The sequence below is a fragment of the Acipenser ruthenus genome, chromosome 2, assembly GCF_902713425.1.
Source record: "Acipenser ruthenus chromosome 2, fAciRut3.2 maternal haplotype, whole genome shotgun sequence".
Taxonomy (NCBI): domain Eukaryota; kingdom Metazoa; phylum Chordata; class Actinopteri; order Acipenseriformes; family Acipenseridae; genus Acipenser; species Acipenser ruthenus.
The window spans coordinates 10,935,266-10,958,110 of NC_081190.1; the positions used below are offsets into that span (position 1 = coordinate 10,935,266).

Sequence of the window (22,845 nt, forward strand, 5' to 3'; positions counted from 1 at the left end):
TGTTAAAAAATTATGTGCTTTACACCTCTTATAAAACTGTGCTGCAGTATTCTGCATGGTGCTTTTACCACGTTTTTATCCATTATGCATTTACCACAGCTTCCCCTGGTTCACCAGGTTTTACCATACCTCTCAGTACTTTACAATGCTTCTGCTTTACTATTCTTTCACTGTGCTTTATTACTCTGCTGTGCTTTTACTGGGACATTTCTATAAGGACCATGTGGTAGTTAGACAGGCACCAGTACTCCTTAAACAGAAAAGTTCAAATAATATGCACCCACACACACAAAAAAACAAATCCCTCTTGTTATGTTTAGAGTTTAGAGAGCTGCTTGTCCTGTTCTCATGAAGCTTGCGAAGTCTATTCTTTAGCACACATTACTGGGCACATCGAGGCTGTTGTTTGTCTGGATTCTATAGCTATGGACCAACGTTTTGTATCCCCTATTATATTATCATTGTTAATTCTTAATCTATGCTATTCTGTACACACTGTATGTCATGATCATCAATTTTTACATCATACTGATTGCTCTAATTTTGAATGTACAGCCATCAAGATGGATGTATGTTTTAGTTTGTTATTATTATTGTTATTATTATTATTATTCAGGGATGGAAAAAGGCTACCATTGCATAGCAGTCTGGTCCATTCCAGATTTTACTATGAGCTTAATTAACTTAATTAACCACCAAATACAGGCAACATGTTCAGGGGTGGCTAATTCACCTGGGATGGCAATGGGAGTCTTATTTCTGGTGTTGTTGTTGTTGTTAATAATAATAATAATAATAATAATAATAATAATAATAATAATAATAATAATAATAATAATAATAATAATAATGAATAGAGACAAACAAAATAATATATTTTCTGATAAAGTCTTTTCTGCCAGTTTTTATTATATTCACGTTCATCCATATAGATAGATACATATTGTGTTGTCTTACTGTGTAACGTCTAGGACCTTGAAAAAATAATCCGATGCAGGGTTATCGTTTTAAAATAAAACTACATTTCCCAGACAGCCCTTCGTTGCTGCGTGTATTCAGTGATCGCCATTTCCTGGTTCGACCTTCGCGTATAAATGAGAAAGGGTGAAGAGTCAGAGTTCGTCAGAGAACAGGAACCCAATGATACCCATATGCCCAGTTGTCTCCTTCACCTATGGTGGGTAAAACACAATAAAATGCAGAAAAACGATGCTCAATTCTGGTTAAAAACGCGAAATACAAGAGTTAATGCAGTAATCTCGAAGGATGCGGCGGTTGATGGGACGTTGCTTGCGTATTTGTGTGTTTATTTTGCTCTCCGTTTTGTGTGGGGGGTTTTCACGGTTACCGACAAACGCTCAACCACCATGTCTCTCTGTCTCTCCGCAGTGCCCAGCCGGCTAGGTGAAGATGCCAAAATGGCTACCAGCAACTACTTTGGCTTTACCCATGGTGGTGCTGCGCAGTACAGGTGAGACTATCTACATTCACTGCGCCATTATGGCTTCTGTGTGGAATTGAATCCAGCCAGCTTGCTCAAGCAGCACAGAAATCAACAGTGGTTGCTGCAGTTTGTTTAGCGGTGTCCGATTGAGGAGTATGGATGGGGGCGGGGGAATGAGTGTGCAGATGCATCGTACATGCAATCTAGCTAGCGCCAGGACACGAATGTGTTATTTACACATTATGTACCGGTCAAACTGGGGTTATAATCGAATTATATATTTTTTCAAGACATTTGGTCTATCCCTTATTGTGCTATCAACATAGATGTTTGTTTACGATGGTGGTCCGGCGCTTATATTATTTATTATTATTAACTGTTAAATTCAATCGATATATTTTAAAACACCAATGCGGCGATTTGGCAAGGACTTCCATGACTGTATTTCTTTTTTTTTTTTATAACACGCTGGTTTTTAGTTATTTATATAGTTGTGATGCTATTGTTGCGGTTTTGCCTTATCTGATATACATTCCCCATACCCGTAAATCATGCATAAAGAAAGTGGAAAGGTCAAAGATGCCACAACAAATGGACTAAAATAAAAAACAGATGTCTAAAAAGGATGGGGGTAGGATTTAAAAACAAACAAAAAAGCCTCAAGTTCTTGTACGTCTTTTTTTGTTGTTGATGAAGAAAGCACTGCCGTTTTACTGAACTCTGCTGCAGTTTTAGTCCTAGGGAGTGAAGCGTTTATTGTGCCATCATGTTTTTGATGTGTTTTTATTTATTTTTTTAATTCATTGCAATAAAGCCTACTTGTATGTTTCTATTGTAATCTCTTTATTGTCTCGCATGTCTAGATAACACTGTTTTTTGTTTTGGTAATAAAATGTACCAGTAGTTCCTTGTTAATCCTGGGAAAATGAAATCTGATAATTATAATGTAGTACAAATAACCACTGGGGCTCCAGTTCTAAGGATGTAAACATGGTGTCAAGCAATATGAACCTCAAGGAGCTTTTAGAAAATGGATTTATATGCACAATTTTAAAGCAAGTTGACAGGTACAGAATGTGGACTTTCGTAACTTGGATTGAATGGTACATGAAACCAATTCAAATCTGGAGTACAAGTAAAAAAGCAGTAGCTCTTGAGTGATTTTAATGTTTTGTTTTAAAAGGCAAACAAGAGTACTGCATGTCACATCTCATTAATCCACATCAATGAATAAAGAAACTGAGGTTGTTTTGTGTAAAACCTCCAGGAAAGCTGCTGCTTCTCATTGGGACAGAAGATGAGAGGGAGGCGGGGTATATTGGTAGAGCATTACCTTGCTTTATCAATTCCCCAGGCTTGGAAATGGGGAACTTGAATGTGTTGCATGGATTCTGATCCATTATCTAGCCTGCTTTTTGAAGTTAAACTTTGACCCAGTGGGTTACACTTGCAGGAATGGCTAGCCAGTGCTCACTACACAAGATTGAAAAACGCTCCATTAAACAACCAGCATAAATGTGGTTGCTTTCAGAGAAGAGCCTTCTTGCTTCAGCAAGGCCTACAATGCTTCTTTAAATAATGCCTCAGAAAAGCAATCCATGAATTGTTGTCATTACTGTTGCTTTTGAAAACAGTCATGTATGATTGAGCAGTGCATGTATCCAGTCCTCCTCCTTTTTCATATGGCGGTTGAAAAGCAACTAAGAGCCGCCTTTACCCTTTCTTGACACAAGGGAATTCATTATTCAGATGCTGTTTGTTTATCATTTACCACTCAATCTTCAAACTCCCTCATTTTGTACAGCACAACTCAATATCTAAACTGATTGTGAAGACGTGCTGTTTTTAAAGTGTTGCACTGATCAGAAATCTGGTTTATATTTACGAACACTAACTGCTGTTTGTCTTTATTATGGGAAAACGTCTCTCTACCATAATGTCTTCAGATCACAGCACTATGATATGTTACCTGTACCACGGTCTAGTTGCACAGTCTTGGACCAATGCTGAATTCTCAATATTGGCACAGTATAATCAACACAATAATGCCAAGGGAAACATTCTAGAACAGTGCCTCAACAAATCTTTACCTGTTAGCATGGGCCTGTCGAACCCGTTCCCATACAAAGACATTCACTTGCTCCTCCTGTACCTGCATGTGGGATTCAGGCGCTTTCTGGGTTCAATCCCAGGTGGGGGACACTGCTGATGTACCCTTGAGCAAGGTACTTTACCTAGATTGCTCCAGTAAAAACCCATCTGTATAAATGGGTAATTGTGTGTAAAATGTGTAAAAAAATAGTGATCTCTTGTAACAATTGTAAGTCGCCCTGGATAAGTGTGTCTGCTAAGAAATAAATAAATAAATAATAATAATATTATTATTTAAAGAAAAGGGCTTGTAACCAGGAGGTCCCCAGCTCGGTTACTGACTCACTGTGTGACCCTGAGGAAGTCCCTTAACCTCCTTGTGCTCTGTCTTTCGGGTGAGACGTTGTTGTAAGTGACTCTGCAGCTGATGTGTAGTTCACGCACCCTACTCTCTAAGTCGCTTTGGATAAATGAACAAATAATAATATTGGGTTCATGTTTGTTGCACAGCGGTATTTTGGGATTCTCCTAAGGAAGTTCAATCATGGGTATTGACTGAGCACACGTGAGAGTAGTTTCAGAATGATTTAGTGTTGACCTTTCTGGCGAGGGCGAGTGGGGTCACAAATATCTTATTTAAAATAACTTGCACACACAAACTCTTGTCTTGAATACTCCAGCTTGGTTTGAAAGTAGAATTATCAATTTTGTCCAGAACACTTGCACTAATATCAGTCTATTTCAATCTGCAGTTGTCTGAGTTCACTACTTTTATTTTTCCAGCCAGCAGCCAGCAGCTGGGGTAGCCTATTCCCACCCAACAACAGTGGCCAGCTATACTGTGCATCCGTCGCCGGTTGCCGCACACACTGTGACGGCAGCCTACGCCCCGGCTGCTGCCACTGTTGCTGTGGCCAGACCTGCCGTGGCTGCCACTGCTGCAGCTTACGGAGGGTACCAGCCAGCACACACTGCTGCGGACTATGGCTACGCACAGAGACAGCAGGAAATGCCACCACCACCACCTCCGGCCACATCGCAGAATTACCAGGTGACCTGCCACACTGAGTAAACATTTTAATGCTGACCTCCCTCATAAAAGGGAGTTTTTATTAAGTATATTATTTCTTATTTTCAAATGTGTTTGAGGCCTTCATTTATGTCTGTTTTGAACAAAGAATGCATTTTTTTCCGGGGGGGGTATTTTGTAAACCAGTAGTAGTAAATCAGGGTAGGAACACTGATTTGGAAAAAACAAGTCCGCACTCTAAGATGCAAATGTGTGTTGTTGTTGGTGATCAGCTGTAACCCTAACCCTGGCTCGCTCGCTCGCTCTGTAGCATTTCCTCAGCTTCACTTCAGACATCCTAATCCGCTCCGCTTGCTTGTGTGATTTTCAGGATTCCTATTCCTATGTGAGGTCCACAGCTCCGGCTGTAGCCTATGACAGTAAGCAGTACTACCAGCAGCCTACTGCCACGGCGGCTGTGGCTGCGGCAGCTGCTCAACCACAGCCTACTGTATCAGATTCCTACTATCAGACAGGTACGCTTAACACAGCCTGGGATTCGTCATGGAAGAAAAGTCTCCAAGGTCAATACAACTTTCTTTTCTTTTTTAAAAATGTATAGATGTATCCAATAAGTCCTGGCTAGAATGACTCTGTGCTCATTTGGTTGTGTTCTTTTAATTTAATATTATGTTTATTGCAGCATGTGGCACTCCAATAGAGCAGTAATATCATGCCTATTGGAATACTGTATTTATCATTTTCATCAGAGTATACTGTTTTTTAGTTTAGAAGTTTTTGGTTTGGTAAAGATCTTTTTATATATATATATATATATATATATATAATATATATATATATATATATATATATAATATAAAAATATATATTTTTTAATAAAACATTAATGATTCTGCCCGTTGTGTGACATATACCCCAAATTACATTTATTTACCAACCCAAACAAATTATGTACAGGTCATAGTTTCCATTCATTATTTGTATGTACATGATGTCTGCTTTTGAATTTTTAATGTGACAAATGGGCCCAAGTCCTGTTAAGGCTAGTTCAGACCCATAGTGGTAGCATTTTCTTGGAATACATAGGAGGATTGCTGTTCTGTATGAAAATAAATACCCATACTGTATTTAAAATGAGGTGTTGACATGTCTTAAATCTAGAAACAAACTCTCATGCCAAGTCAATGGAATTACAACAAAACTTTCTTTTATTTGAAGCTGCTGAAACGCATTCAGTTTAAATCTTTGGCGAGGGTTATAGCTGTGTATGAATAGCTGTGTATGTTGAATTGTTGATTGCTTTGTGAAATGTAGATTCATCAGTAATGCATGTGAACAACAATTGTAATTGCATGACTTGTGTGTGGGGGGGGGTGTTCTCCCCCCCCCCCCCCCCCCTCCAGTAATTAATGTTCATAGTTTTAGGTCAGTTGTGTTTTCAGTCTAGTAATATTGATAAACAACATTAATTACTAACCTGATCAATTTAGGTGACCTGGTTTTATTTCAGTTAGTATTTTATATTGATGCTTGTTTGTTTATGCTGCGTGTTCTTCTTCTTAGCACCTAAAACAGGATACAGCCAAGGTGCAACACAGTACACCCAAGCCCAGCAAACTCGACAAGTGACAGCAATAAAACCAGCCACTCCTAGTCCTGCAACCACCACCTTCTCAATATACCCTGTATCTTCAGCTGTGCAGCAAGTGGCCGCTGCAGCAGTGCCCTCCTACTCCCAGAGCCCCACCTACAGCACAACAGCTGTTACTTACTCTGGTAAGCGGGGGGGTTCTACAGGACTGTATTGCTTTTATCGTGTCCATTTTAACCAATTAATCATGGCTGGGTGTAACGTCTGAGTGCCAAAGAGTCGATGACATTGGGTTATATTTTGCTCAATATTATGGAGATCAGTTTTATCTTGCAATCCAAATAACTGGATCTTGTATCAAACTCTCAGTTGAGTCTATCCACTTTTTTTTCTTCTACCCAGGCACATCTTATTCCGGGTATGAAGCTGCAGTATACTCGGCTGCATCCTCTTACTACCAACAGCAGCAGCAACAGCAGCAGCAGCAACAAAAACAAGTGGCAGCGGCTGTAGCAGCTTCAGCAGCCTGGACAGGAAGCACATTCACCAAGAAGACTCCGTTCCAGAACAAGCAGCTCAAACCAAAACAACCCCCGAAACCACCCCAGATACATTACTGTGACGTCTGCAAGATCAGCTGTGCAGGGCCTCAGGTGTGTTCTTTCAACTTTAAGACAATTGTGAGGTTTTACTGACATTTTGGACAAGTCCTGTGCATTTTATTCGAATTGTATTTGTTTACTTAACTAATTTTTGTTTCTTAACTTAAACTTCTCCCCAGACTTATAAAGAACATCTAGAGGGGCAGAAGCACAAGAAAAAAGAAGCAGCTTTGAAAGCGTCCCAGAGCAGCAGCAGCAGCACCAGCACCACCAGTGGCAGCTCTGCCCGTGGAACCCAGAACCAGCTGCGCTGTGAGCTCTGCGATGTCTCCTGCACTGGGGCCGATGCGTACGCAGCTCACATCCGGGGAGCAAAACACCAGAAGGTAAGCGTGCCCAGCCGGTTCATTGTTGTGTGTTCTGTGGTCTCCGCCCTAGCTTTCCTTGCTCTAGGGCTGACAGCATGTGACTGCAGTTGTGTGTTGGCTCCATCTCTAATCGCTGTTGCATCTTTCAATGCTGGTCACTTCTATGATCCTGATATGGGATTCAGGGTTATTTTCAGTGCACAGTAAATAAAATGAAAGGCTTTCTGATATTTCATTAATGTGCCGTGTCTGGGGATTATACACAAGCAGCATTTGGATTACAAAACTAGTAGCGTTCATTTTTAGAAATGCGTTCATCATACAGTACCAGAAAGAAGTGTGCAAGTGTTTCCACATGTCGTACATAATGAATACTTCTTTCTGTTCTGACTTCTTTATTTTTTAAATAGGTGGTTAAATTACACACCAAGCTTGGCAAGCCCATTCCTTCGACCGAGCCCAGTATGGTAACCCAGACTTCGACCTCTGCAGCTTCCAGTAAGCCAGCAGGTCCAGCCACGGCCAGCGGAACCATCAGTACTACTTCTGCTGCCTCCTCCAGCACTTCGTCATACTTGAAACCTGTCAATATAGTGAGCAGTGGGGTACCGAACAAAACCACTGCCTCTGCTGCTGCTGCTGCATCCACAGTCAGTGCTTCCACTGTGAAGAAAATAGCTGCACCAAAGATCAATTTTGTGGGTAGGTTCTCAATGTGCCATTTAATTTGTGTTTTACCTAAGGAAGAAAATTAATCTGATACATCCTGCAGTACGACAATCGGCCATATCATGTATTCGTTATGGAAGGTCACGCAATGGAGTTTGTAGGAATGTCTCAAAGTATTGCATAAGGTAGTCAAACAAACGACAGCCTAAACAATTATGACATCTTTTTGTATTCTTTTTTTTTATCCCCCTTGATGTTGAGTGGTGGAGAATCGTGCATGGCTTAGCTTCTCTCTACACAAATGAGTGTGAATGTTAGATTCAAGCTTGCCAGTGATAACCCAACTTTACCCAGAGTAAGTGTGCTGTAAGCCAGTTGGTCACTGCCAGAGATCCAGTCACTAATCGCTGAAGAGTGCTAAAGTAAAGCTGAAGTGAAGCTGCTGTGTCTGAGGGTGGCAAGTCATGAATAAATTACAGCCTGTTCTCTGTCACCACACCACTGTTCTGTTGGGATTGCTCCTGCAATTTGTCCAGAGAAAATATTGAATTGAATTTCTGGATCAAATCTGGTACACTTGTACCAGGGAACCTGAGATCCCATGATGTGTGAGACGTTTATTAATTGTGCATCTTGCCGTTTATTTACATTAATAAATATTTTAGTAGTAACTAGTGTGTCTCTAACAGAGGTAGCTGTATAAGGAGAATTCTATTAGTGAGTTTACAGTATTCATGGCGATATGCACTTGTCTACCAGTTATAGCGTGTTATACATTTATTGGGGGTGGGGGGCAGGGGATAATGTATTATGGCTAATGTGTTGGTTTGTGTGCTTGTGAAAAGTCTTTTGGAATACTGTGTGTATTTTTGTCAAATAGAAAGGGGCACCATTTTATAATGTACTACCATTCAGTTACTGCATCAGTAATGCATCAATCTGTAACAAATGTAATGTTTTCTCAGAACTAATGATTTTCTTTCTCTCATTCCTTTCATGAAGGAGGTAACAGATTACAGACTACTGGTGCTAAAATGGAGGAGATTAAAAACGATGGTGCAAAGTCAGTGCAGCCTGTGATGCACGCCACCCAAACACAGGAGATGAAGGTTGACGTGGCACCGGAGCCAGTTTCAACACAGGCTACACTTGCTGCTTTACAAAGTGATGTGCAGCCTGTTGGACATGACTATGTGGAAGAGGTATGAGTGCTATTGATCATGAAAGGATGATTGTATATGACTGGAAGAGGTACAAGTGCTGTTGATCATGATTCGAGTGTTGGTTGATGGACGTGATGGTTCATGTAAAAGCTGTTCTGTGTAACCACGTAATCTCAATTCTATTTAATATCAGGTTCGAAATGATGAGGGCAAAGTGATCAGATTCCATTGTAAGTTGTGTGAATGTAGCTTCAATGATCCAAATGCAAAGGAGATGCATCTGAAGGGAAGGAGGCACAGACTACAGTACAAGGTCAGTGGGGGCTGGGTTCTGTGAATATTGAGCTTTTATAGTTTTGGATACTGACTTGTATGGGCAAATAAAAAAAATCCCAGTATCCTGAGAGCCTATTGCTCATGTATCATGTGCTTCAGGAAACCAGTGATTTAAAAACAAACAAAAACATGTTATGATTGTCTTGTTGATGGATGCTGATGTTTTACAGATCAGCATGTGCATCACTCTCTCTGTTTTTATACAAAACAGAAAAAAGTAAATCCAGAACTGCAAGTGGAAGTGAAGCCCAGCATCCGAGCCAGGAAGATCCAGGAGGAGAAGATGAGGAAACAAATGCAGAAGGAGGAATACTGGAGGAGACGTGAGGAAGAGGAGCGCTGGAGAATGGAAATGAGGTACAATGAAAGGACATAGAGCGCTTTCCAACAGGAACACATTATGCAATCACTTCCCCTTGTAACACCAAGCTAGGGGATTGGGGAAACTTGACCTTCTGCCTAATTTACGAATGGCTTGCAGTATTGTGTAGTGATAATATTACTAAATCTGATGAGAGGTGAGATACTGTGTAACATTGAGACACCGATAGGTAGCTGTAGTGTTTTTTTTTTTTGTTTTTTTTTACCCAGTGGTCACACAGTTGATGGCGGTTAGGATTTACAAGCAGTATATCCGTTTTTTGTTGGTGCACACAAATCGATAGTCTGTATTTTTAAACTTAAAGTGTTTTTAAAACATGAAAGGTGTTTACAAGAGAGGATTTCTTCGGGGAATGCTGTGTTGGTTACAGGCGATATGAGGAGGACATGTACTGGCGCCGGATGGAAGAGGAGCAGCACCACTGGGATGAGCGCCGCAGGATGCCAGATGGGGGATATCCACAGGGACCCCCTGCTCCCCCAGGCCTGCTGGGAGTCCGACCAGGCATGCCCATTCCTCAGCCACAGGGACCAGTGGTAGGTTCAGCACATTACCCTCATCTAACACTACCCCCAAACCATACAAGGGTTTCAGATATATAGTGCTACCACTAACCCAAACCATACAAGTGTTTCAGATATATAGTGCTACCTCTAACCCAAACCATACAAGTGTTTCAGATATATAGTGCTACCCTCATCTAACACTAACCCAAACCATACAAGAGTTTCAGATATATAGTGCTACCTCTAACCCAAACCATACAAGTGTTTCAGATATATAGTGCTACCCTCATCTAACACTAACCCAAACCATACGAGTGTTTCAGATATATAGTGCTACCCTCATCTAACACTAACCCAAACCATACGAGTGTTTCAGATATATAGTGCTACCTCTAACCCAAACCATACGAGTGTTTCAGATATATAGTGCTACCTCTAACCCAAACCATACAATTGTTTCAGATATATAGTGCTACCCTCATCTAACACTAACCCAAACCATACAAGTTTCAGATATATAGTGCTACCCTCATCTAACACTAACCCAAACCATACGAGGGTTTCAGATATGTAGTGCTACCTCGGTAGTTAGGCTCGTTCCCAGGTACTCCTGGACATGAGTACATTTACTATACTTCACTGTAGAAGAGCCCTTTGAAGACTCACTGTTTCAATATTTCACATTTTTTCTGGTGTAAGTTAGTAAGCAAAATCGAGGGAACACTGTATATAAAAACAGAGCCCCAGATTAAACTTTGTGTTGTTTTCAGCCCCCTCGGCGCCCAGACTCGTCGGATGACCGTTATGTAATGACCAAACACGCTGCTATTTATCCAGTGGAAGAGGAACTGCAGGCTATCCAGAAAATAGTGTCCATCACCGAGCGTGCTCTCAAACTGGTGTCGGACATTATTACTGATCAGGATAATAAGACCAAGGAAGATGAGAAGAACGATGCCCAGAGAGACAGGTACACCGGAGCAAAGTATGTGTTCAGTTTCTATACCTACAATATCACTGTGTGTGTAACTTCATTGTTAAGGAGTTATGAATATCTTGCCCATTTACCACGGTAAAACAATCTTTGTGTTAATCAGTTTTAAAGTATCTTGTCTGTATATAACTATGTAGTTACATTGATGGTACCTATAATTACATTTTGTTAAAGTGTGATTAATTGTACAGCCCACAGTAAAAGCTTTATTGTATGCTGTTCACTTTAAGCTCAACGTTTCATTAGTTTTTATTTGAGTACAATTCTTTTCAATTGTAATTACCACTGTTCAGATTTTTTTTTACCAGCATTGTGTATAACTCATTTAATCTTTCAGTATAGATCACTTGTTAGTGTTGAAAGGAGAATGATGTTTTTACAACCTTTAATTTTAAAGGGAGGTCTTGGTAATACTGTGTAGAAATATAGTATTCCACACTAGTTGTGCCTTCAATTGATTTGCTGGTCAAACTCAGTTTCTGCTGAATTGTTTGCACACTAATGAAGTGGTAGAAAAGAGATGCAAACTGATTTGATCCAGCTAACATCTACAAGATACTGTTAGGGCAGCTCCTGAGGTTTCCACTGTAAGCGTATGGATATGATTTTGTCTTTAAATTAACTGCAGAGTTTGAATGAAGACTGGCATTAAGCCGTGGAGATTGACACCCAAAAGGAATCGCTATGCATCGATGCTAGTTTGAAAGTAAATGTGTTAATTCATAAGTTTGTTAATTTGTACGCAGTGGGACAAGACTGACGGGCATATACTATTCACCAGTGGGGGCGCTGTAACAATAGGCCATTGTATCTTTAGTGTATTTGGGTACCCACTTATACTTGAACCAGGTTCAGTGTGTGATGTTTCTAGCTAGATTAGTTCATGAGCATTCTAGGTATTGCAATACATTTGTCCTAAAATTCTCATAGTTCAACAGGGTTTTCAATTTGAAGTATGTGGCACTTACAAGGTAGTAGGGGACACCAATGTCATCAAGGCGCATTGGCACGTTTTTGCGTGGTTTAAGCATGTGTTAAAGCATGTGTTAGAGTAGTAGTGGTCTGCTTGTAGTTTTATTCCAATATTCTCTTTCACTCAACTTAAATATACACCTACTGCTTTAAATCACACACGTTAAACTGTGGGACCACCCCACTAAAAATTACCTTTTGGAAGCTATGTACAAACTGGAATGTAAGCAAAGTCTGCATTCTACAGAAGTTGAGTACAGATAGCTGAACTATGGAAGAATGAAGTAACCATCCATATATAATCAACAATGACTATTGATGACTTATTTAGCTGCTGCCTTTATCCAAGGCGATGTAACAACGTTGGACAAAATAAACTTTTTCATTGTTGTAAAATACTGGGTTACGGTATTAATGAAAAGTACAGATGTGTTTAACACAAACTGCAGTTTGGACGTATCATATTCTGACATTCACGGAGTACTTAATTATAATGTTATTTTGGATAGAAATAACTTCTATTTAAATGAGAGCGCAACGATAATAACCATGTGTTTACAGTACAAATCCTGACCAGGCTTCCTACTAACACCAACAAATAATTCTCCGTAGATACACAGGCATCTGTTTTTCACTCCCAGCTGTGTGTGTACAGATAAGAACATAAAGTTTACAAACGAGAGGAGGCCATTCAGCCCATCTTGCTCGTTAAATACAGTGGTTTGAACTTGCAACATGACGTTCTTGAAGAGCACACGACCTTAGCCCGCTGCGCCACTGCGCAGTTGTTGACCTGGTCTGTCAAGCACATTTCTTGGACTGCTGCCAGTGGAAATCAACTGACAACTTTACTCTATTGTCAACTTATTTATTAACTGAAGCACGTTAAAAAGACATATTAAACTTTGCAGATGCACATATAAGCGCCTGCACGCTATTCTCAAGGGAGTGACAAATTTGGACTTGTTTGCGCTCCACGTGGAAATCGCAGGATAAGCATTTTTAAAATTTGTTTTCTATAGCAGCTTGCAAGAAAAGGAAAACACTTAAATGCTTAGCATGGCAAGACATAGTGAACAAATAGACTAAAGAAGTTGCTCAACCCTGTAAGCTGAGCTTTGACCTTCTGTATGACCACCACCCCCCCCCCCCCCACCCCCAACACGCACACATCTTTTTAATTCTTTTTTTTTCCAGGAATTGAGGTATCAGATATTTTTGGAGCATTTTGGTTTTATAAAATCTACAAAATATTTTTAAACCATTTGGTTGTATTGTGCAAATAAATTGAACTAAGGATTTTAGGACAAAGGTATTTGTAATATCTAGAATCTTTATGGGATTTTAATGTTGATTAGAGACCTCATACACTGAACTAGGGTATCCAAGGGTACTAAAGATACAATGTCCTGTTACACGCAGTATAAGTAGAAGCCTGTCATTCTTGGCCTGTAAGACGCTGTAGCAATGTGGCTTGTGTTGTATAGCTTAATGCCAGCCCTCCTCTTGCATATTTTATTTTTAGGTAGCATGATTGTGAAGAATGGAAGCACAAGCCCATTGTATTTGTGTATTGCAGCGCTCTTCGCTGGTTTCTATTTGGTTACCAGAGCGGTTTGTTGCACACAGGGCTCTGAAGGGTGTCATGCGTGTGGGAGTGCTGGCTAAAGGACTGCTGTTAAAGGGAGACAAGAACGTCAACCTGGTCCTCTTGTGCTCAGAGAAACCCAACAGCAATCTTCTGACCCGCATCGTGGAGAACCTCCCTAAACAGCTTGCGGTATGGAGTCTTCTGAAACTTTGGTGTTCAGGAAGATGAATTAGAGCTAGCCTTTAACAGAGCTCCGTGTGAACATGTGGTATCCATGGATGATCATAAGCATGTTATCATTTGAGACTGACCAATTAAGTGGGGTTTTTTTTGTATTTTTCCTGAACTAATTCAATGTCTTGCTTTTTTTTTTTTTTTTTTTTTTTTTTAAAAAACAGCTGGTCACACCAGAGAAATACGAGGTCAAGGGTTCTAATGAAGAAGCCGCCATCATCCTGACTTCCTGCGTCGAGCCTAGAATGCAGGTGATCATCACCCTGACGTCCCCAATCATCAGAGAGGAGAACGCACGCGACGGAGGTTGGAAAGAAATCCTGTTTTATACGTTGTGCTCTGGCATTAACTTCTCAGAAAATACACAATTGATCGCATTGAGCACTGTTGCTGGCACAGCAGGAGCAGTAATGACAATTCTAGGAATTCGGAGGCTTTTAGTAGCTCGGAATGGTACTGTATTTGCAAGTATCTTTGCGCTCCAGCTGACTTCGCTTACTTTTTTTTTTTTTTTTACCAAAACGTTTAAAATAGTTTTGAATAATATGTCCTCAATACTGCTTTCAAAAAGCCTTGACATGTACAAGCTGTACCGCCACCACTTTTTTAAGCAGACTGGATACAGTTCACCCTGTACAGCGACGCATGCCTGCCAGCCTTCTGTGTCCTTGTTTACCACGGAGCGCTAGTTTGTCTCAGGCGCCTTGAGGGCTGTTCATTGCCAATCTTCGTTTTAATTATTTTCAATTTAAGTCAAAACTGTATATGTTCGTAAAGAGATCCATTCCGCATGGAGGCACCTGAGACATTACTGTGCCCCTATTAAAGAACAAGGCCTTAGAGGAAGGCTACTGCATTCCAGTTACACAATACCGCCAGACTAAAAGCATAGTTCTCCTGTGCCGTCTGAAATGCACAGCCTCATTTTTATTGATGTCTGTTTTATGCACAAACTGAGTAGGCGCTCTTGCATGGCAGATGTGCTGACATCTGTTAAACCCGTTTTACTCTTAGATGTAGCAGTTGCTCATTCAGCAATGTGCTGATTTTGAATACATTTATTATTGCTTCTCCTGTGCCAGTCGAAGCTCTGGGCTCTCCTCTGTAAAGGTGCTTTATATAGCTTTCTGAAAATTCACAAGAAGCATGATTAGTGTTTGCATTCTGGTAAATTGAACTGAGCGGTCCTAGGTAAGATTAACTTTTGTTTCCTGTGTACCAGTGGGATTTGCATGTCTTCTTTTTAATTAGAAATATTTGCATTGATTTAGTTAAAATAATGCATTCTAGAAGCAGTGTTATGTTCATGTGACAATGGATAATGAAATCTAGTCGGATCACAGCCTCTGTCTGTTTGATTGTAAATAGTCACCTTATTGCCTGAATATTCCCAGAGAATGGGTGGAAAGACATGACTGTAAGTGAGTTTATCAATAACGCCTTCCCCCACAGGAAACAAATATTACTTTTGTCTGGATAAGTGTATATACATATAAAAATATCACCATTCTGAGGTCCTCCTATTATAAAGTGCTCTCCTGAGAATCAATATGCCCTTTTGAAAATCTACATTCTCTTTTTTTTTTTTTTTGTTACAATTAAAAGATTGGTCGCTTTATTAAACAATACGGTTAGGGCTTAGACAAACCATTCTAATGAAGATCCATTGCCTCCGACTTGGTGATTTTATAAAGTGTTACATAAACGGCGTGGAGCTGTGCATATTGATGTGATTTTTTTCTGCCTAATGGATGCCCTTGGGAGTAATTCAAATGTTGAGGAAGGCTTTGTGAGAGGAATCCTTAGCAGGATCTGGGATAGAGGAGACTGTTGTTGAAATGTGTTCTGGGTTTGAAAACAACCAAAAAAAAGTAATGGAATGGAATGCATGCAGTAATGTTCTAACCCTTGCTGGGAGCATATATATATATTTTTTTTTTTCCAGCAAGACGGCTGTACGTATCCATAGCTTACGAATCCAGTCCAAAGCCTTCTTTAATCATCTGCAAGAACTATGTTCCATCAGGGGCTGCTGCTGCCACGGCTTCGGAAGGATTTTTGACCAAGGTTTTTCCCTGAGCACATTGCCACACCTAACATGCAGTACTAGGAACACGGAAGGTCACACCGCACTAGCGTTCAGTTTATCAACACAGGCAAGATGTATAGCTCCTTCATGCAGTGCAGTGTTCATGTTCTAGCTGGGCACACTTGGGATCTTTTTGGATTGCCCAGCATGGCCCTTTTACTTGTTTATGTTGAGGGGCTGTATTGTGACTAAAGGAGAGAGGAACAAAAACAAATTTTATTTTCTGGTGACTTCTGGAGTCCCAGTGTAAATAGTCTGCCTGTTGGGTCTCTGACTACAAAGTGTATGTTCTACTCTTCAGTGTGAGCACAGCACATGTCTGAATGTCTTTGTTAACCTCTTGTGTTGAGATTTGTATTTCTTAAGTATGCATTTAGCGCTTCTGTAGGAGCCAGCTCTTGCCCTGATACTCTTTTTTTGATCTGCATACCTTAATTTTCAAGAGGTTAATCTTCATTTTTTCTTGTCTAATGCTGTGAGTTTTCCGATGTGGTTCATTTGTACATTGTGGTGGCAGTACCGCGTTGGTGTAAAAACGTGCTCACCGTGAAATGTATAGCTCTGCATCACATTTGCATCTGCACAGGTCATATATGATTGTCATTGAAGATTTTAAACGTGGATTTTTTCCTTTTCTGCCATCTTACTCTAGTGTGGTGTGACCCAGCAGTCTTCCTTTCAATCTCAATTACTTTAGCATTAATCCAACAGGATATTGAAAGTTTCCACATTGTTTTGTGGTGTTGAAATTGCTAGTGTAGCGATCCTGTGGTATGTGTGGCATTGTGTTTTGTGTTTCAAAGTGTCTTGCTCTCCTGGTCAAACACCCGTTCCTCACCACACTTTGACAATTCGATCCATTTTTAGATGTACCCTCGGGTATGGTGAAAGACCCAGCGGACGTCTTGGACAGGCAAAAATGCCTTGACGCTCTGGCTGCTCTCCGCCACGCTAAGTGGTTCCAGGTTCGGAACATTTTACTTTCTTATTGTAGCCTTATGAGATCCTACGTTTTAGATACAAACTACATTATTTTATTTCCTTATGTGGTTTAAAATCAATACATAAATGCAACATTTAAATATTTTACATTTTTATTTTTAATGAACACACATCCAAGGATGCCTGAAGTAAGTTCTTATGACCAGAAAACATTGTGTTAATTCAGTGTCCTTTTTTTGTAGTACTTTTGATAACTCTGATCCATTTTCTGGTCATTTTTAAACCTATTGTAACACAAGGCATCCTTGTATTGCTTCAAGAACATTTTTCATGGTATTTCTTATTCTCTATCAGTATTGTGTAGTTAAAACCTCGCTCCATAAGGCTGCAGAGTATCTTGGCTTAATGTATATGACCCCCTATAAGCTTTCATATGAGCTTTTGTAATCCTGTATTGATTCTTCGAATAGGGAATGACAAGAGAGGACAATCTGATTGGTTTACTGTGACATTGTGCTCTCGGGGAATGCACAGCGAAAGTAAAGCAGATTTCCTTCACCTTTTCAGTCCCTATGCTTTTCTTCTAAGCTATTTAACTGAAATGATACTGTATGTTAAATATGCAACTACTACTGGAGGTCAAGGTTTGTAAGGCGACCGGGAGTTTTCTTGTGCATCTTGCAAACTTTGAGCTCTGTTACTAACTACGAGGTAAAATACTGCTGTGAATGGCAGCTGCTCTTGTTGAACCATGAGATTTCATCTCTTTTACAAGCTTCCATTGTGAACAGTAGTGTTAAGCCTCTTCAGAATATTTGAAGCTGCTTTTACTAACTGCTTGTGAATTTATTGCACTCAAGGCTAGAGCCAATGGACTGCAGTCGTGCGTGATTATTATCCGCATTCTACGGGACCTTTGTCAGCGTGTCCCGACCTGGGCTGCGTTCCCAAGCTGGGTAAGGAACACAACTTTTATTTTTGATTTGTAGCTCTATTTTTTGGCCTCATTACAGAATGGAAGATGAGCTGCTTTATGCTTCCAGATGGGGCTATAGCAGCAGAACTAGCGTTGTTCCCAATAGGGACCTCTTGTAGGGTGAGCCATTGCAGTCTATCATTTGGGAGCCATGTGTATGTATTTATTTCTTTTTTTTAATGAAACTCTGTTTGTTTAAAGAAAATGTAGAAGATGTTTGTTTAACAGGAGTAATTCCTCATACCAAACCGCATGACATTGTGTGAAAATGAGCAGTGTGGATAATATCAGTAGAAAAAAAATAAAATAAGATCTGATTTGTTGTAACAAAGGATCTTTTTAGAAAAGGAACAATCACATGTAGCTGCTGTTAAATTGGGTGATTAGTACCACTGCTGTAAAGATTGGAGCTGTACTCCTGATAAGTCTGCAAACAAAAAGAATCTGAGTGGAATTAGGGTGCACCGAAGAGTTTCCTGCTGAACTGCAGTTTTTTCTCCAGGGTAAACCCAGAGCTTCATTGTTTAGTTGTGTGTGTTTGTGCGCAGGCTATGGAGCTACTTGTGGAGAAAGCTATAAGCAGTGCTGCTGGACCCCTGAGCCCAGGAGATGCGTTGAGAAGAGTTTTTGAATGTATTTCTTCTGGGATACTGCTTCCAGGTAAGACTGTACAAGAGGGTCAGTTCTGTGGTCTTAAAGATGCTTTGCAAGGAAATCATTTTTAGTTTAGCAATGTATTTCATATGGACTTCTCTTCAAAGGAGGTCATTGTAGTACAGTTATCACATACAGCTCTCAAGTTACAGAAGATTAAATGTGTTTTATGTAGTTGAAAAACACCAAATCATTTTTTCAGAAGCCTTTCATTATTAGCGTGTTTATAAATGTTGCATTGTAATAGAAACTCTTTTGCTGAACAAGATAGCCACTGTCTTGTTGTTTTAGCATGCATTGTAATGTTTAAAGAGCACTCTTTGCAAAGGAAGGTAAACCAGTTAGATGACCTATTCAGTCCTGTCAATGTCTTTGCTGTTAATTTTATTTTTAAAAGTCTGACTTCCATGTGACTTCAATGGATGTCAGTTTGAAATGGTCAGGAAATATAGAATACACAATTTGAAACCCCCCTCTGATTTCCATCTTGTAGCTGGTATTCTTGAAAACCATTACACTTGCTTGCTAGCTTTTAATAATACATTGTCATCACTCATTAGCTTCAGTACAACGGTCCGGTCTCGTTCCCTGCTAGTCGAGATTGACTGTGTGTGTGTGTGCGTGTTTGTGTGTATGTAGCACTGATACAGCTATATTAGTGTTGCACCAGAGAAACAAGTGTCTACATATAGCTTTATTGAGTGGCGTAGTAACTAAATTTAACAAATTGATTTTACAGTGATGACACCTTGTAACATTCAGCAATGATAGCCGTGTAATGTGTAACCATGTATTCCTGTGGCAGTTGATTTTTAAGCTGTTGATTTGCTTAATCTTGCTAACTCTTGTGTGTAGGTGGTCCAGGTCTGGTAGACCCCTGTGAGAAGAATCCCACTGATACACTAACGTCAGTGTCCGAGCAGCAGCGGGAGGACATTACCTCCAGTGCGCAGGTATTGCTTTTATATTCTTTCATAGGAAAGACAGTCTGTGGATAACTGCTGAGAGGCCTTGCATCTGTCATTTACAACAACCATGCAAATGCTGCTCTTGTACGACCTGTGATTTAATCTGGTTATGCAAGTATTGTAAAGGCGTTATCGTATAGTGTCTAGTAAATCATAGCACTGTTTAAAGTCCCCTTCGGTTTTAGTATGGATGTAATCAAAGCTACACACAGAAAATGCATGATCTGGATTTGCTGTAAAATGTGCCTTGTCATTCTCTCCCTTCTGCAGTTTGCTCTGAGATTGCTAGCATTCCGGCAGATCCACAAAGTCCTGGGAATGGACCCCTTGCCGCAGATGAACCCGCGCTTCAGCGTCCGCAACACCCGGAAGAGGAGGCGGGACAACAGCGACGGCGTGGACGGGTTTGAAGGAGAGGGAAAGAAGGACAAGAAAGATTACGACAACTATTAGGAGTAGCATTGAGCCACCTTTCTTGCCCAACACACATTTAAACTACAGTGTCTACATAGAATTTATTTTGCTTTTAATTGTTCGTTTTTTTTTTTATTGTGTGCTATCTGTATTACAGTAACACAGCAAACAGGAGTGTGACTCGCCCAACTAAACAGACAGAATTGGGTATTGCAGAATGAAAATGAGCCCATCTGCAGGCCTGCACCCAGTTCAGGTGAAAACCATTTTGTTTGGGTTCTTCACCGTAGCCCACTAATCATGCCTCTGCATTCCCATTGTCTGGACACCATGTCCTTTTGATGGTGGCTCACCTTTGCAAATAACTTCCTTATGTTATTGTGTAGAGTTGTGTTTTACCACTTAAAATATTGAGATACAAATAAGCCCTATAAACACACCAGTGCAACATGAGCTGTTGGTGGTGGTTGAACCCACCTAAATGAGTGGTGTAAGAAGAAATGTTTTATTTTTTAAGTTTAGGAAAAATACTTCATTTTTCAAGACGCCACAAATACTACTTTAGTAGGGTGTGTTTTTTTCTTTTTTTTTTTAAATCTTGTAATTTTAAGTCAAGTGGTCGTCTTCCTTTGCACATTGCAAAGTGTGTGTAGTTGAACGTAGCTTTAACATTTGGGCTAAAAATTGCTTACAGTTTCAAGGTCAGATTTTTGTTTTTGGTAGTGAATTTATTCAAAAAAAAAAAAAAAATAGGTCTAATATATATAGTCTTGCAATAGATGTTACAAAGCGTAGTTTGTTGGCACCCTTTTATGACCTAAACAAAACTTGCATGACTGTTCATTTTGTTCTTGTATTTTGGCTTTTTAAAGCTTGATGGTTTTATTTCCTAATTTTGAAGTTTAATGCAAAGCTCTCCACCTTGCTTTAAGACTTGCATAGTACCTTTAAAAGAAAAAAATAAATATCTTGTGTGCCCGTGACATTGGAGTGTCACTGTAGTGCTGTATTTGCTGTTGAATGTAAATCCATCCTCTCCTCTGATGCTTGTTAGTCCCTGTCAAAGTACTACTGCATTACAATGGGCAAATAAACCTTTCAAAAGAAGAAAACCTGTCTTCCTGTCTTGTACCCACACACATACATTCTGAGATCTATATACATCTATGCACCACTGTGCTTGCAGTGGTGCATAGAGGGGTACATTCACAGTTGTTCAACTCCTCCCTTGTATTCACAAAAGGAAGAATTGAACAGCACATCTTTCAACTTTAAATCCTGACCTGTAGAAAACGGTGGTGATGATGATGGCAGTAGGGAGAAGCTAGTCCATAAACAGCAGTGAGTGTAAGAGTTTTAAGAATGGGGATTTGAAAAACACGAGCAGGGACAAGGAATGAGGATGGCATGACATGCAAAAATAACAAAATCAACTATGTTACGCTATACGGAGGAGTGGGACCAGACCATGTTTCAAATTAACAAGGTTTGCCATTTATTAGTTCCAAATACCCCACTGCATTCTACATTGAACGTCATTGTTTAGATGCAATATGTGCCACTAGTATTAACAAAGATAGGCAATTGATGAGATTACCTGAACCCCTGGAGAGAGAGTCTCAGATTGATTCACCGATGGTCCGTGATGACTCTGAAGGTATTGAAAAGCTTCTGTCTGTATGCCTCCATGCCTTGTGTTTTATACTATAATATGCTCTGGATGTACGTGACTACAGTTTGTTTCGGTTATCTTACTAATGATCAATTCAGCTGTTACTCCATTCAAGTGCAACTAATCACCCTCTTTTAAATGGTTACTGTAGTAAGTTTACCATATTCCCATACATTTCTGCACATACCTTATCTCCAATCATTTTAAACCCAAGTTTACTTTAGCAGCTCTACTTGCACCAAAGTCACCTCCAGCAAACTGGTTTAATATTGCCAATACCTTGTTCTCTTATCCATACATTTCCACTGTACAGAGTGATCAACAGATAATTGTTCATCTTATCTATAAAGGGGAACCTACTTTTCAGCGCAAATGGTTGTATTTTTTTCCTCTGTTCACTGTGCTCATCCAGTGCTAGATACTGTGGGAACTGTCCTTGTATTATATATAATTAAAACAGGTTTGCAGTATGAGGGAATGTGTGATTTGGTTAATGTGCTTAATCGGATGAGGTAGCTGAAAATATGGTCAGTTTGGAAATTGCTTAAAACAAAACACAAATGCTAAAATAAATGAATGTGAGAATGTCCCAATATCGCGAAAGTCAGTGGAGGTTGCAGTTGACCCATAGGGATTTGAAAAAAAAGCTCTTGCTGCCTTTTTCCCCTCCAGTGCATGAAGACTGGTTTAAGCATAATCGGACTAGACCAGCGATTGATAAACTGACTGCTTTGTCCCAGCACCACGGGTTCTCCTTTTAACCATTACTTACTCCCTTGCTCAACCTAATGAGGGCTGAGGAGTACATTAACATACACACAATCCTATTGAAACCAGATCTTAGAAACTCATATAACATATTTGCTATAGATATTTAGCATGCAAAAGCTAATCCTTCATAAGCAAAAGCATATAGAAAGGAGGTTAGAATGTCATGGGGAAATTGCTGGGCATTAGCGACATTTCCTTTGCTTGTTTTGGTTTATGATATTTTTAGTTATAGTTAAGTTATTTTTTTTTTTCTCTCCATAAATTGTACTCCTGTTTTTCTACTCAAGTTAAAATAGCTAATTCCAAAGGTGTCTCACCTAACCAATGGATGTTATCCAGTTACTGAACCCTGGACAAGCCAGCTTTCCTCTCTGATCCAGCGAGGG

General features: G+C 39.9%; 1 protein-coding gene across 6 annotated transcripts; it reads left to right on the forward strand.

Annotated features, from left to right (window-relative positions):
* The first annotated feature begins 1,054 nt into the window (after positions 1–1,054).
* On the forward strand, positions 1,055–21,128 carry LOC131697820 (zinc finger RNA-binding protein-like). 6 transcript variants are annotated; one of them, XM_058989246.1, is made up of 20 exons: positions 1,055–1,177; positions 1,390–1,471; positions 4,319–4,586; positions 4,936–5,128; positions 6,129–6,341; positions 6,559–6,809; positions 6,938–7,144; positions 7,537–7,828; positions 8,798–8,997; positions 9,152–9,271; positions 9,506–9,651; positions 10,047–10,212; positions 10,953–11,167; positions 13,778–13,928; positions 14,138–14,279; positions 16,930–17,027; positions 17,865–17,960; positions 18,529–18,640; positions 19,490–19,587; positions 19,873–21,128. In XM_058989246.1, the coding sequence occupies exons 1-20, from the start codon at positions 1,141–1,143 to the stop codon at positions 20,053–20,055; spliced, it is 3,270 nt and encodes a 1,089-aa protein (XP_058845229.1). In that variant the 5' UTR covers positions 1,055–1,140; the 3' UTR covers positions 20,056–21,128. The 6 variants fall into 6 exon arrangements, with proteins under 6 accessions (XP_058845229.1, XP_058845241.1, XP_058845235.1 ...); XM_058989258.1 differs by having other exon boundaries at positions 10,953–11,152; XM_058989252.1 differs by having other exon boundaries at positions 6,141–6,341.
* The last annotated feature ends 1,717 nt before the right edge of the window (positions 21,129–22,845 follow it).

What these genes read in the sequence shown, in the direction of transcription:
- LOC131697820 (XM_058989246.1), top strand. Translation starts at nt 1,141, where the DNA reads ATGATACCCATATGCCCAGTTGTCTCCTTCACCTATG. An exon ending in GACATGACTATGTGGAAGAG is followed by an intron (nt 8,998 to 9,151) that starts GTATGAGTGCTA and finishes ATTTAATATCAG; the next exon opens with GTTCGAAATGATGAGGGCAA. An exon ending in TTCTGGGATACTGCTTCCAG is followed by an intron (nt 18,641 to 19,489) that starts GTAAGACTGTAC and finishes TCTTGTGTGTAG; the next exon opens with GTGGTCCAGGTCTGGTAGAC.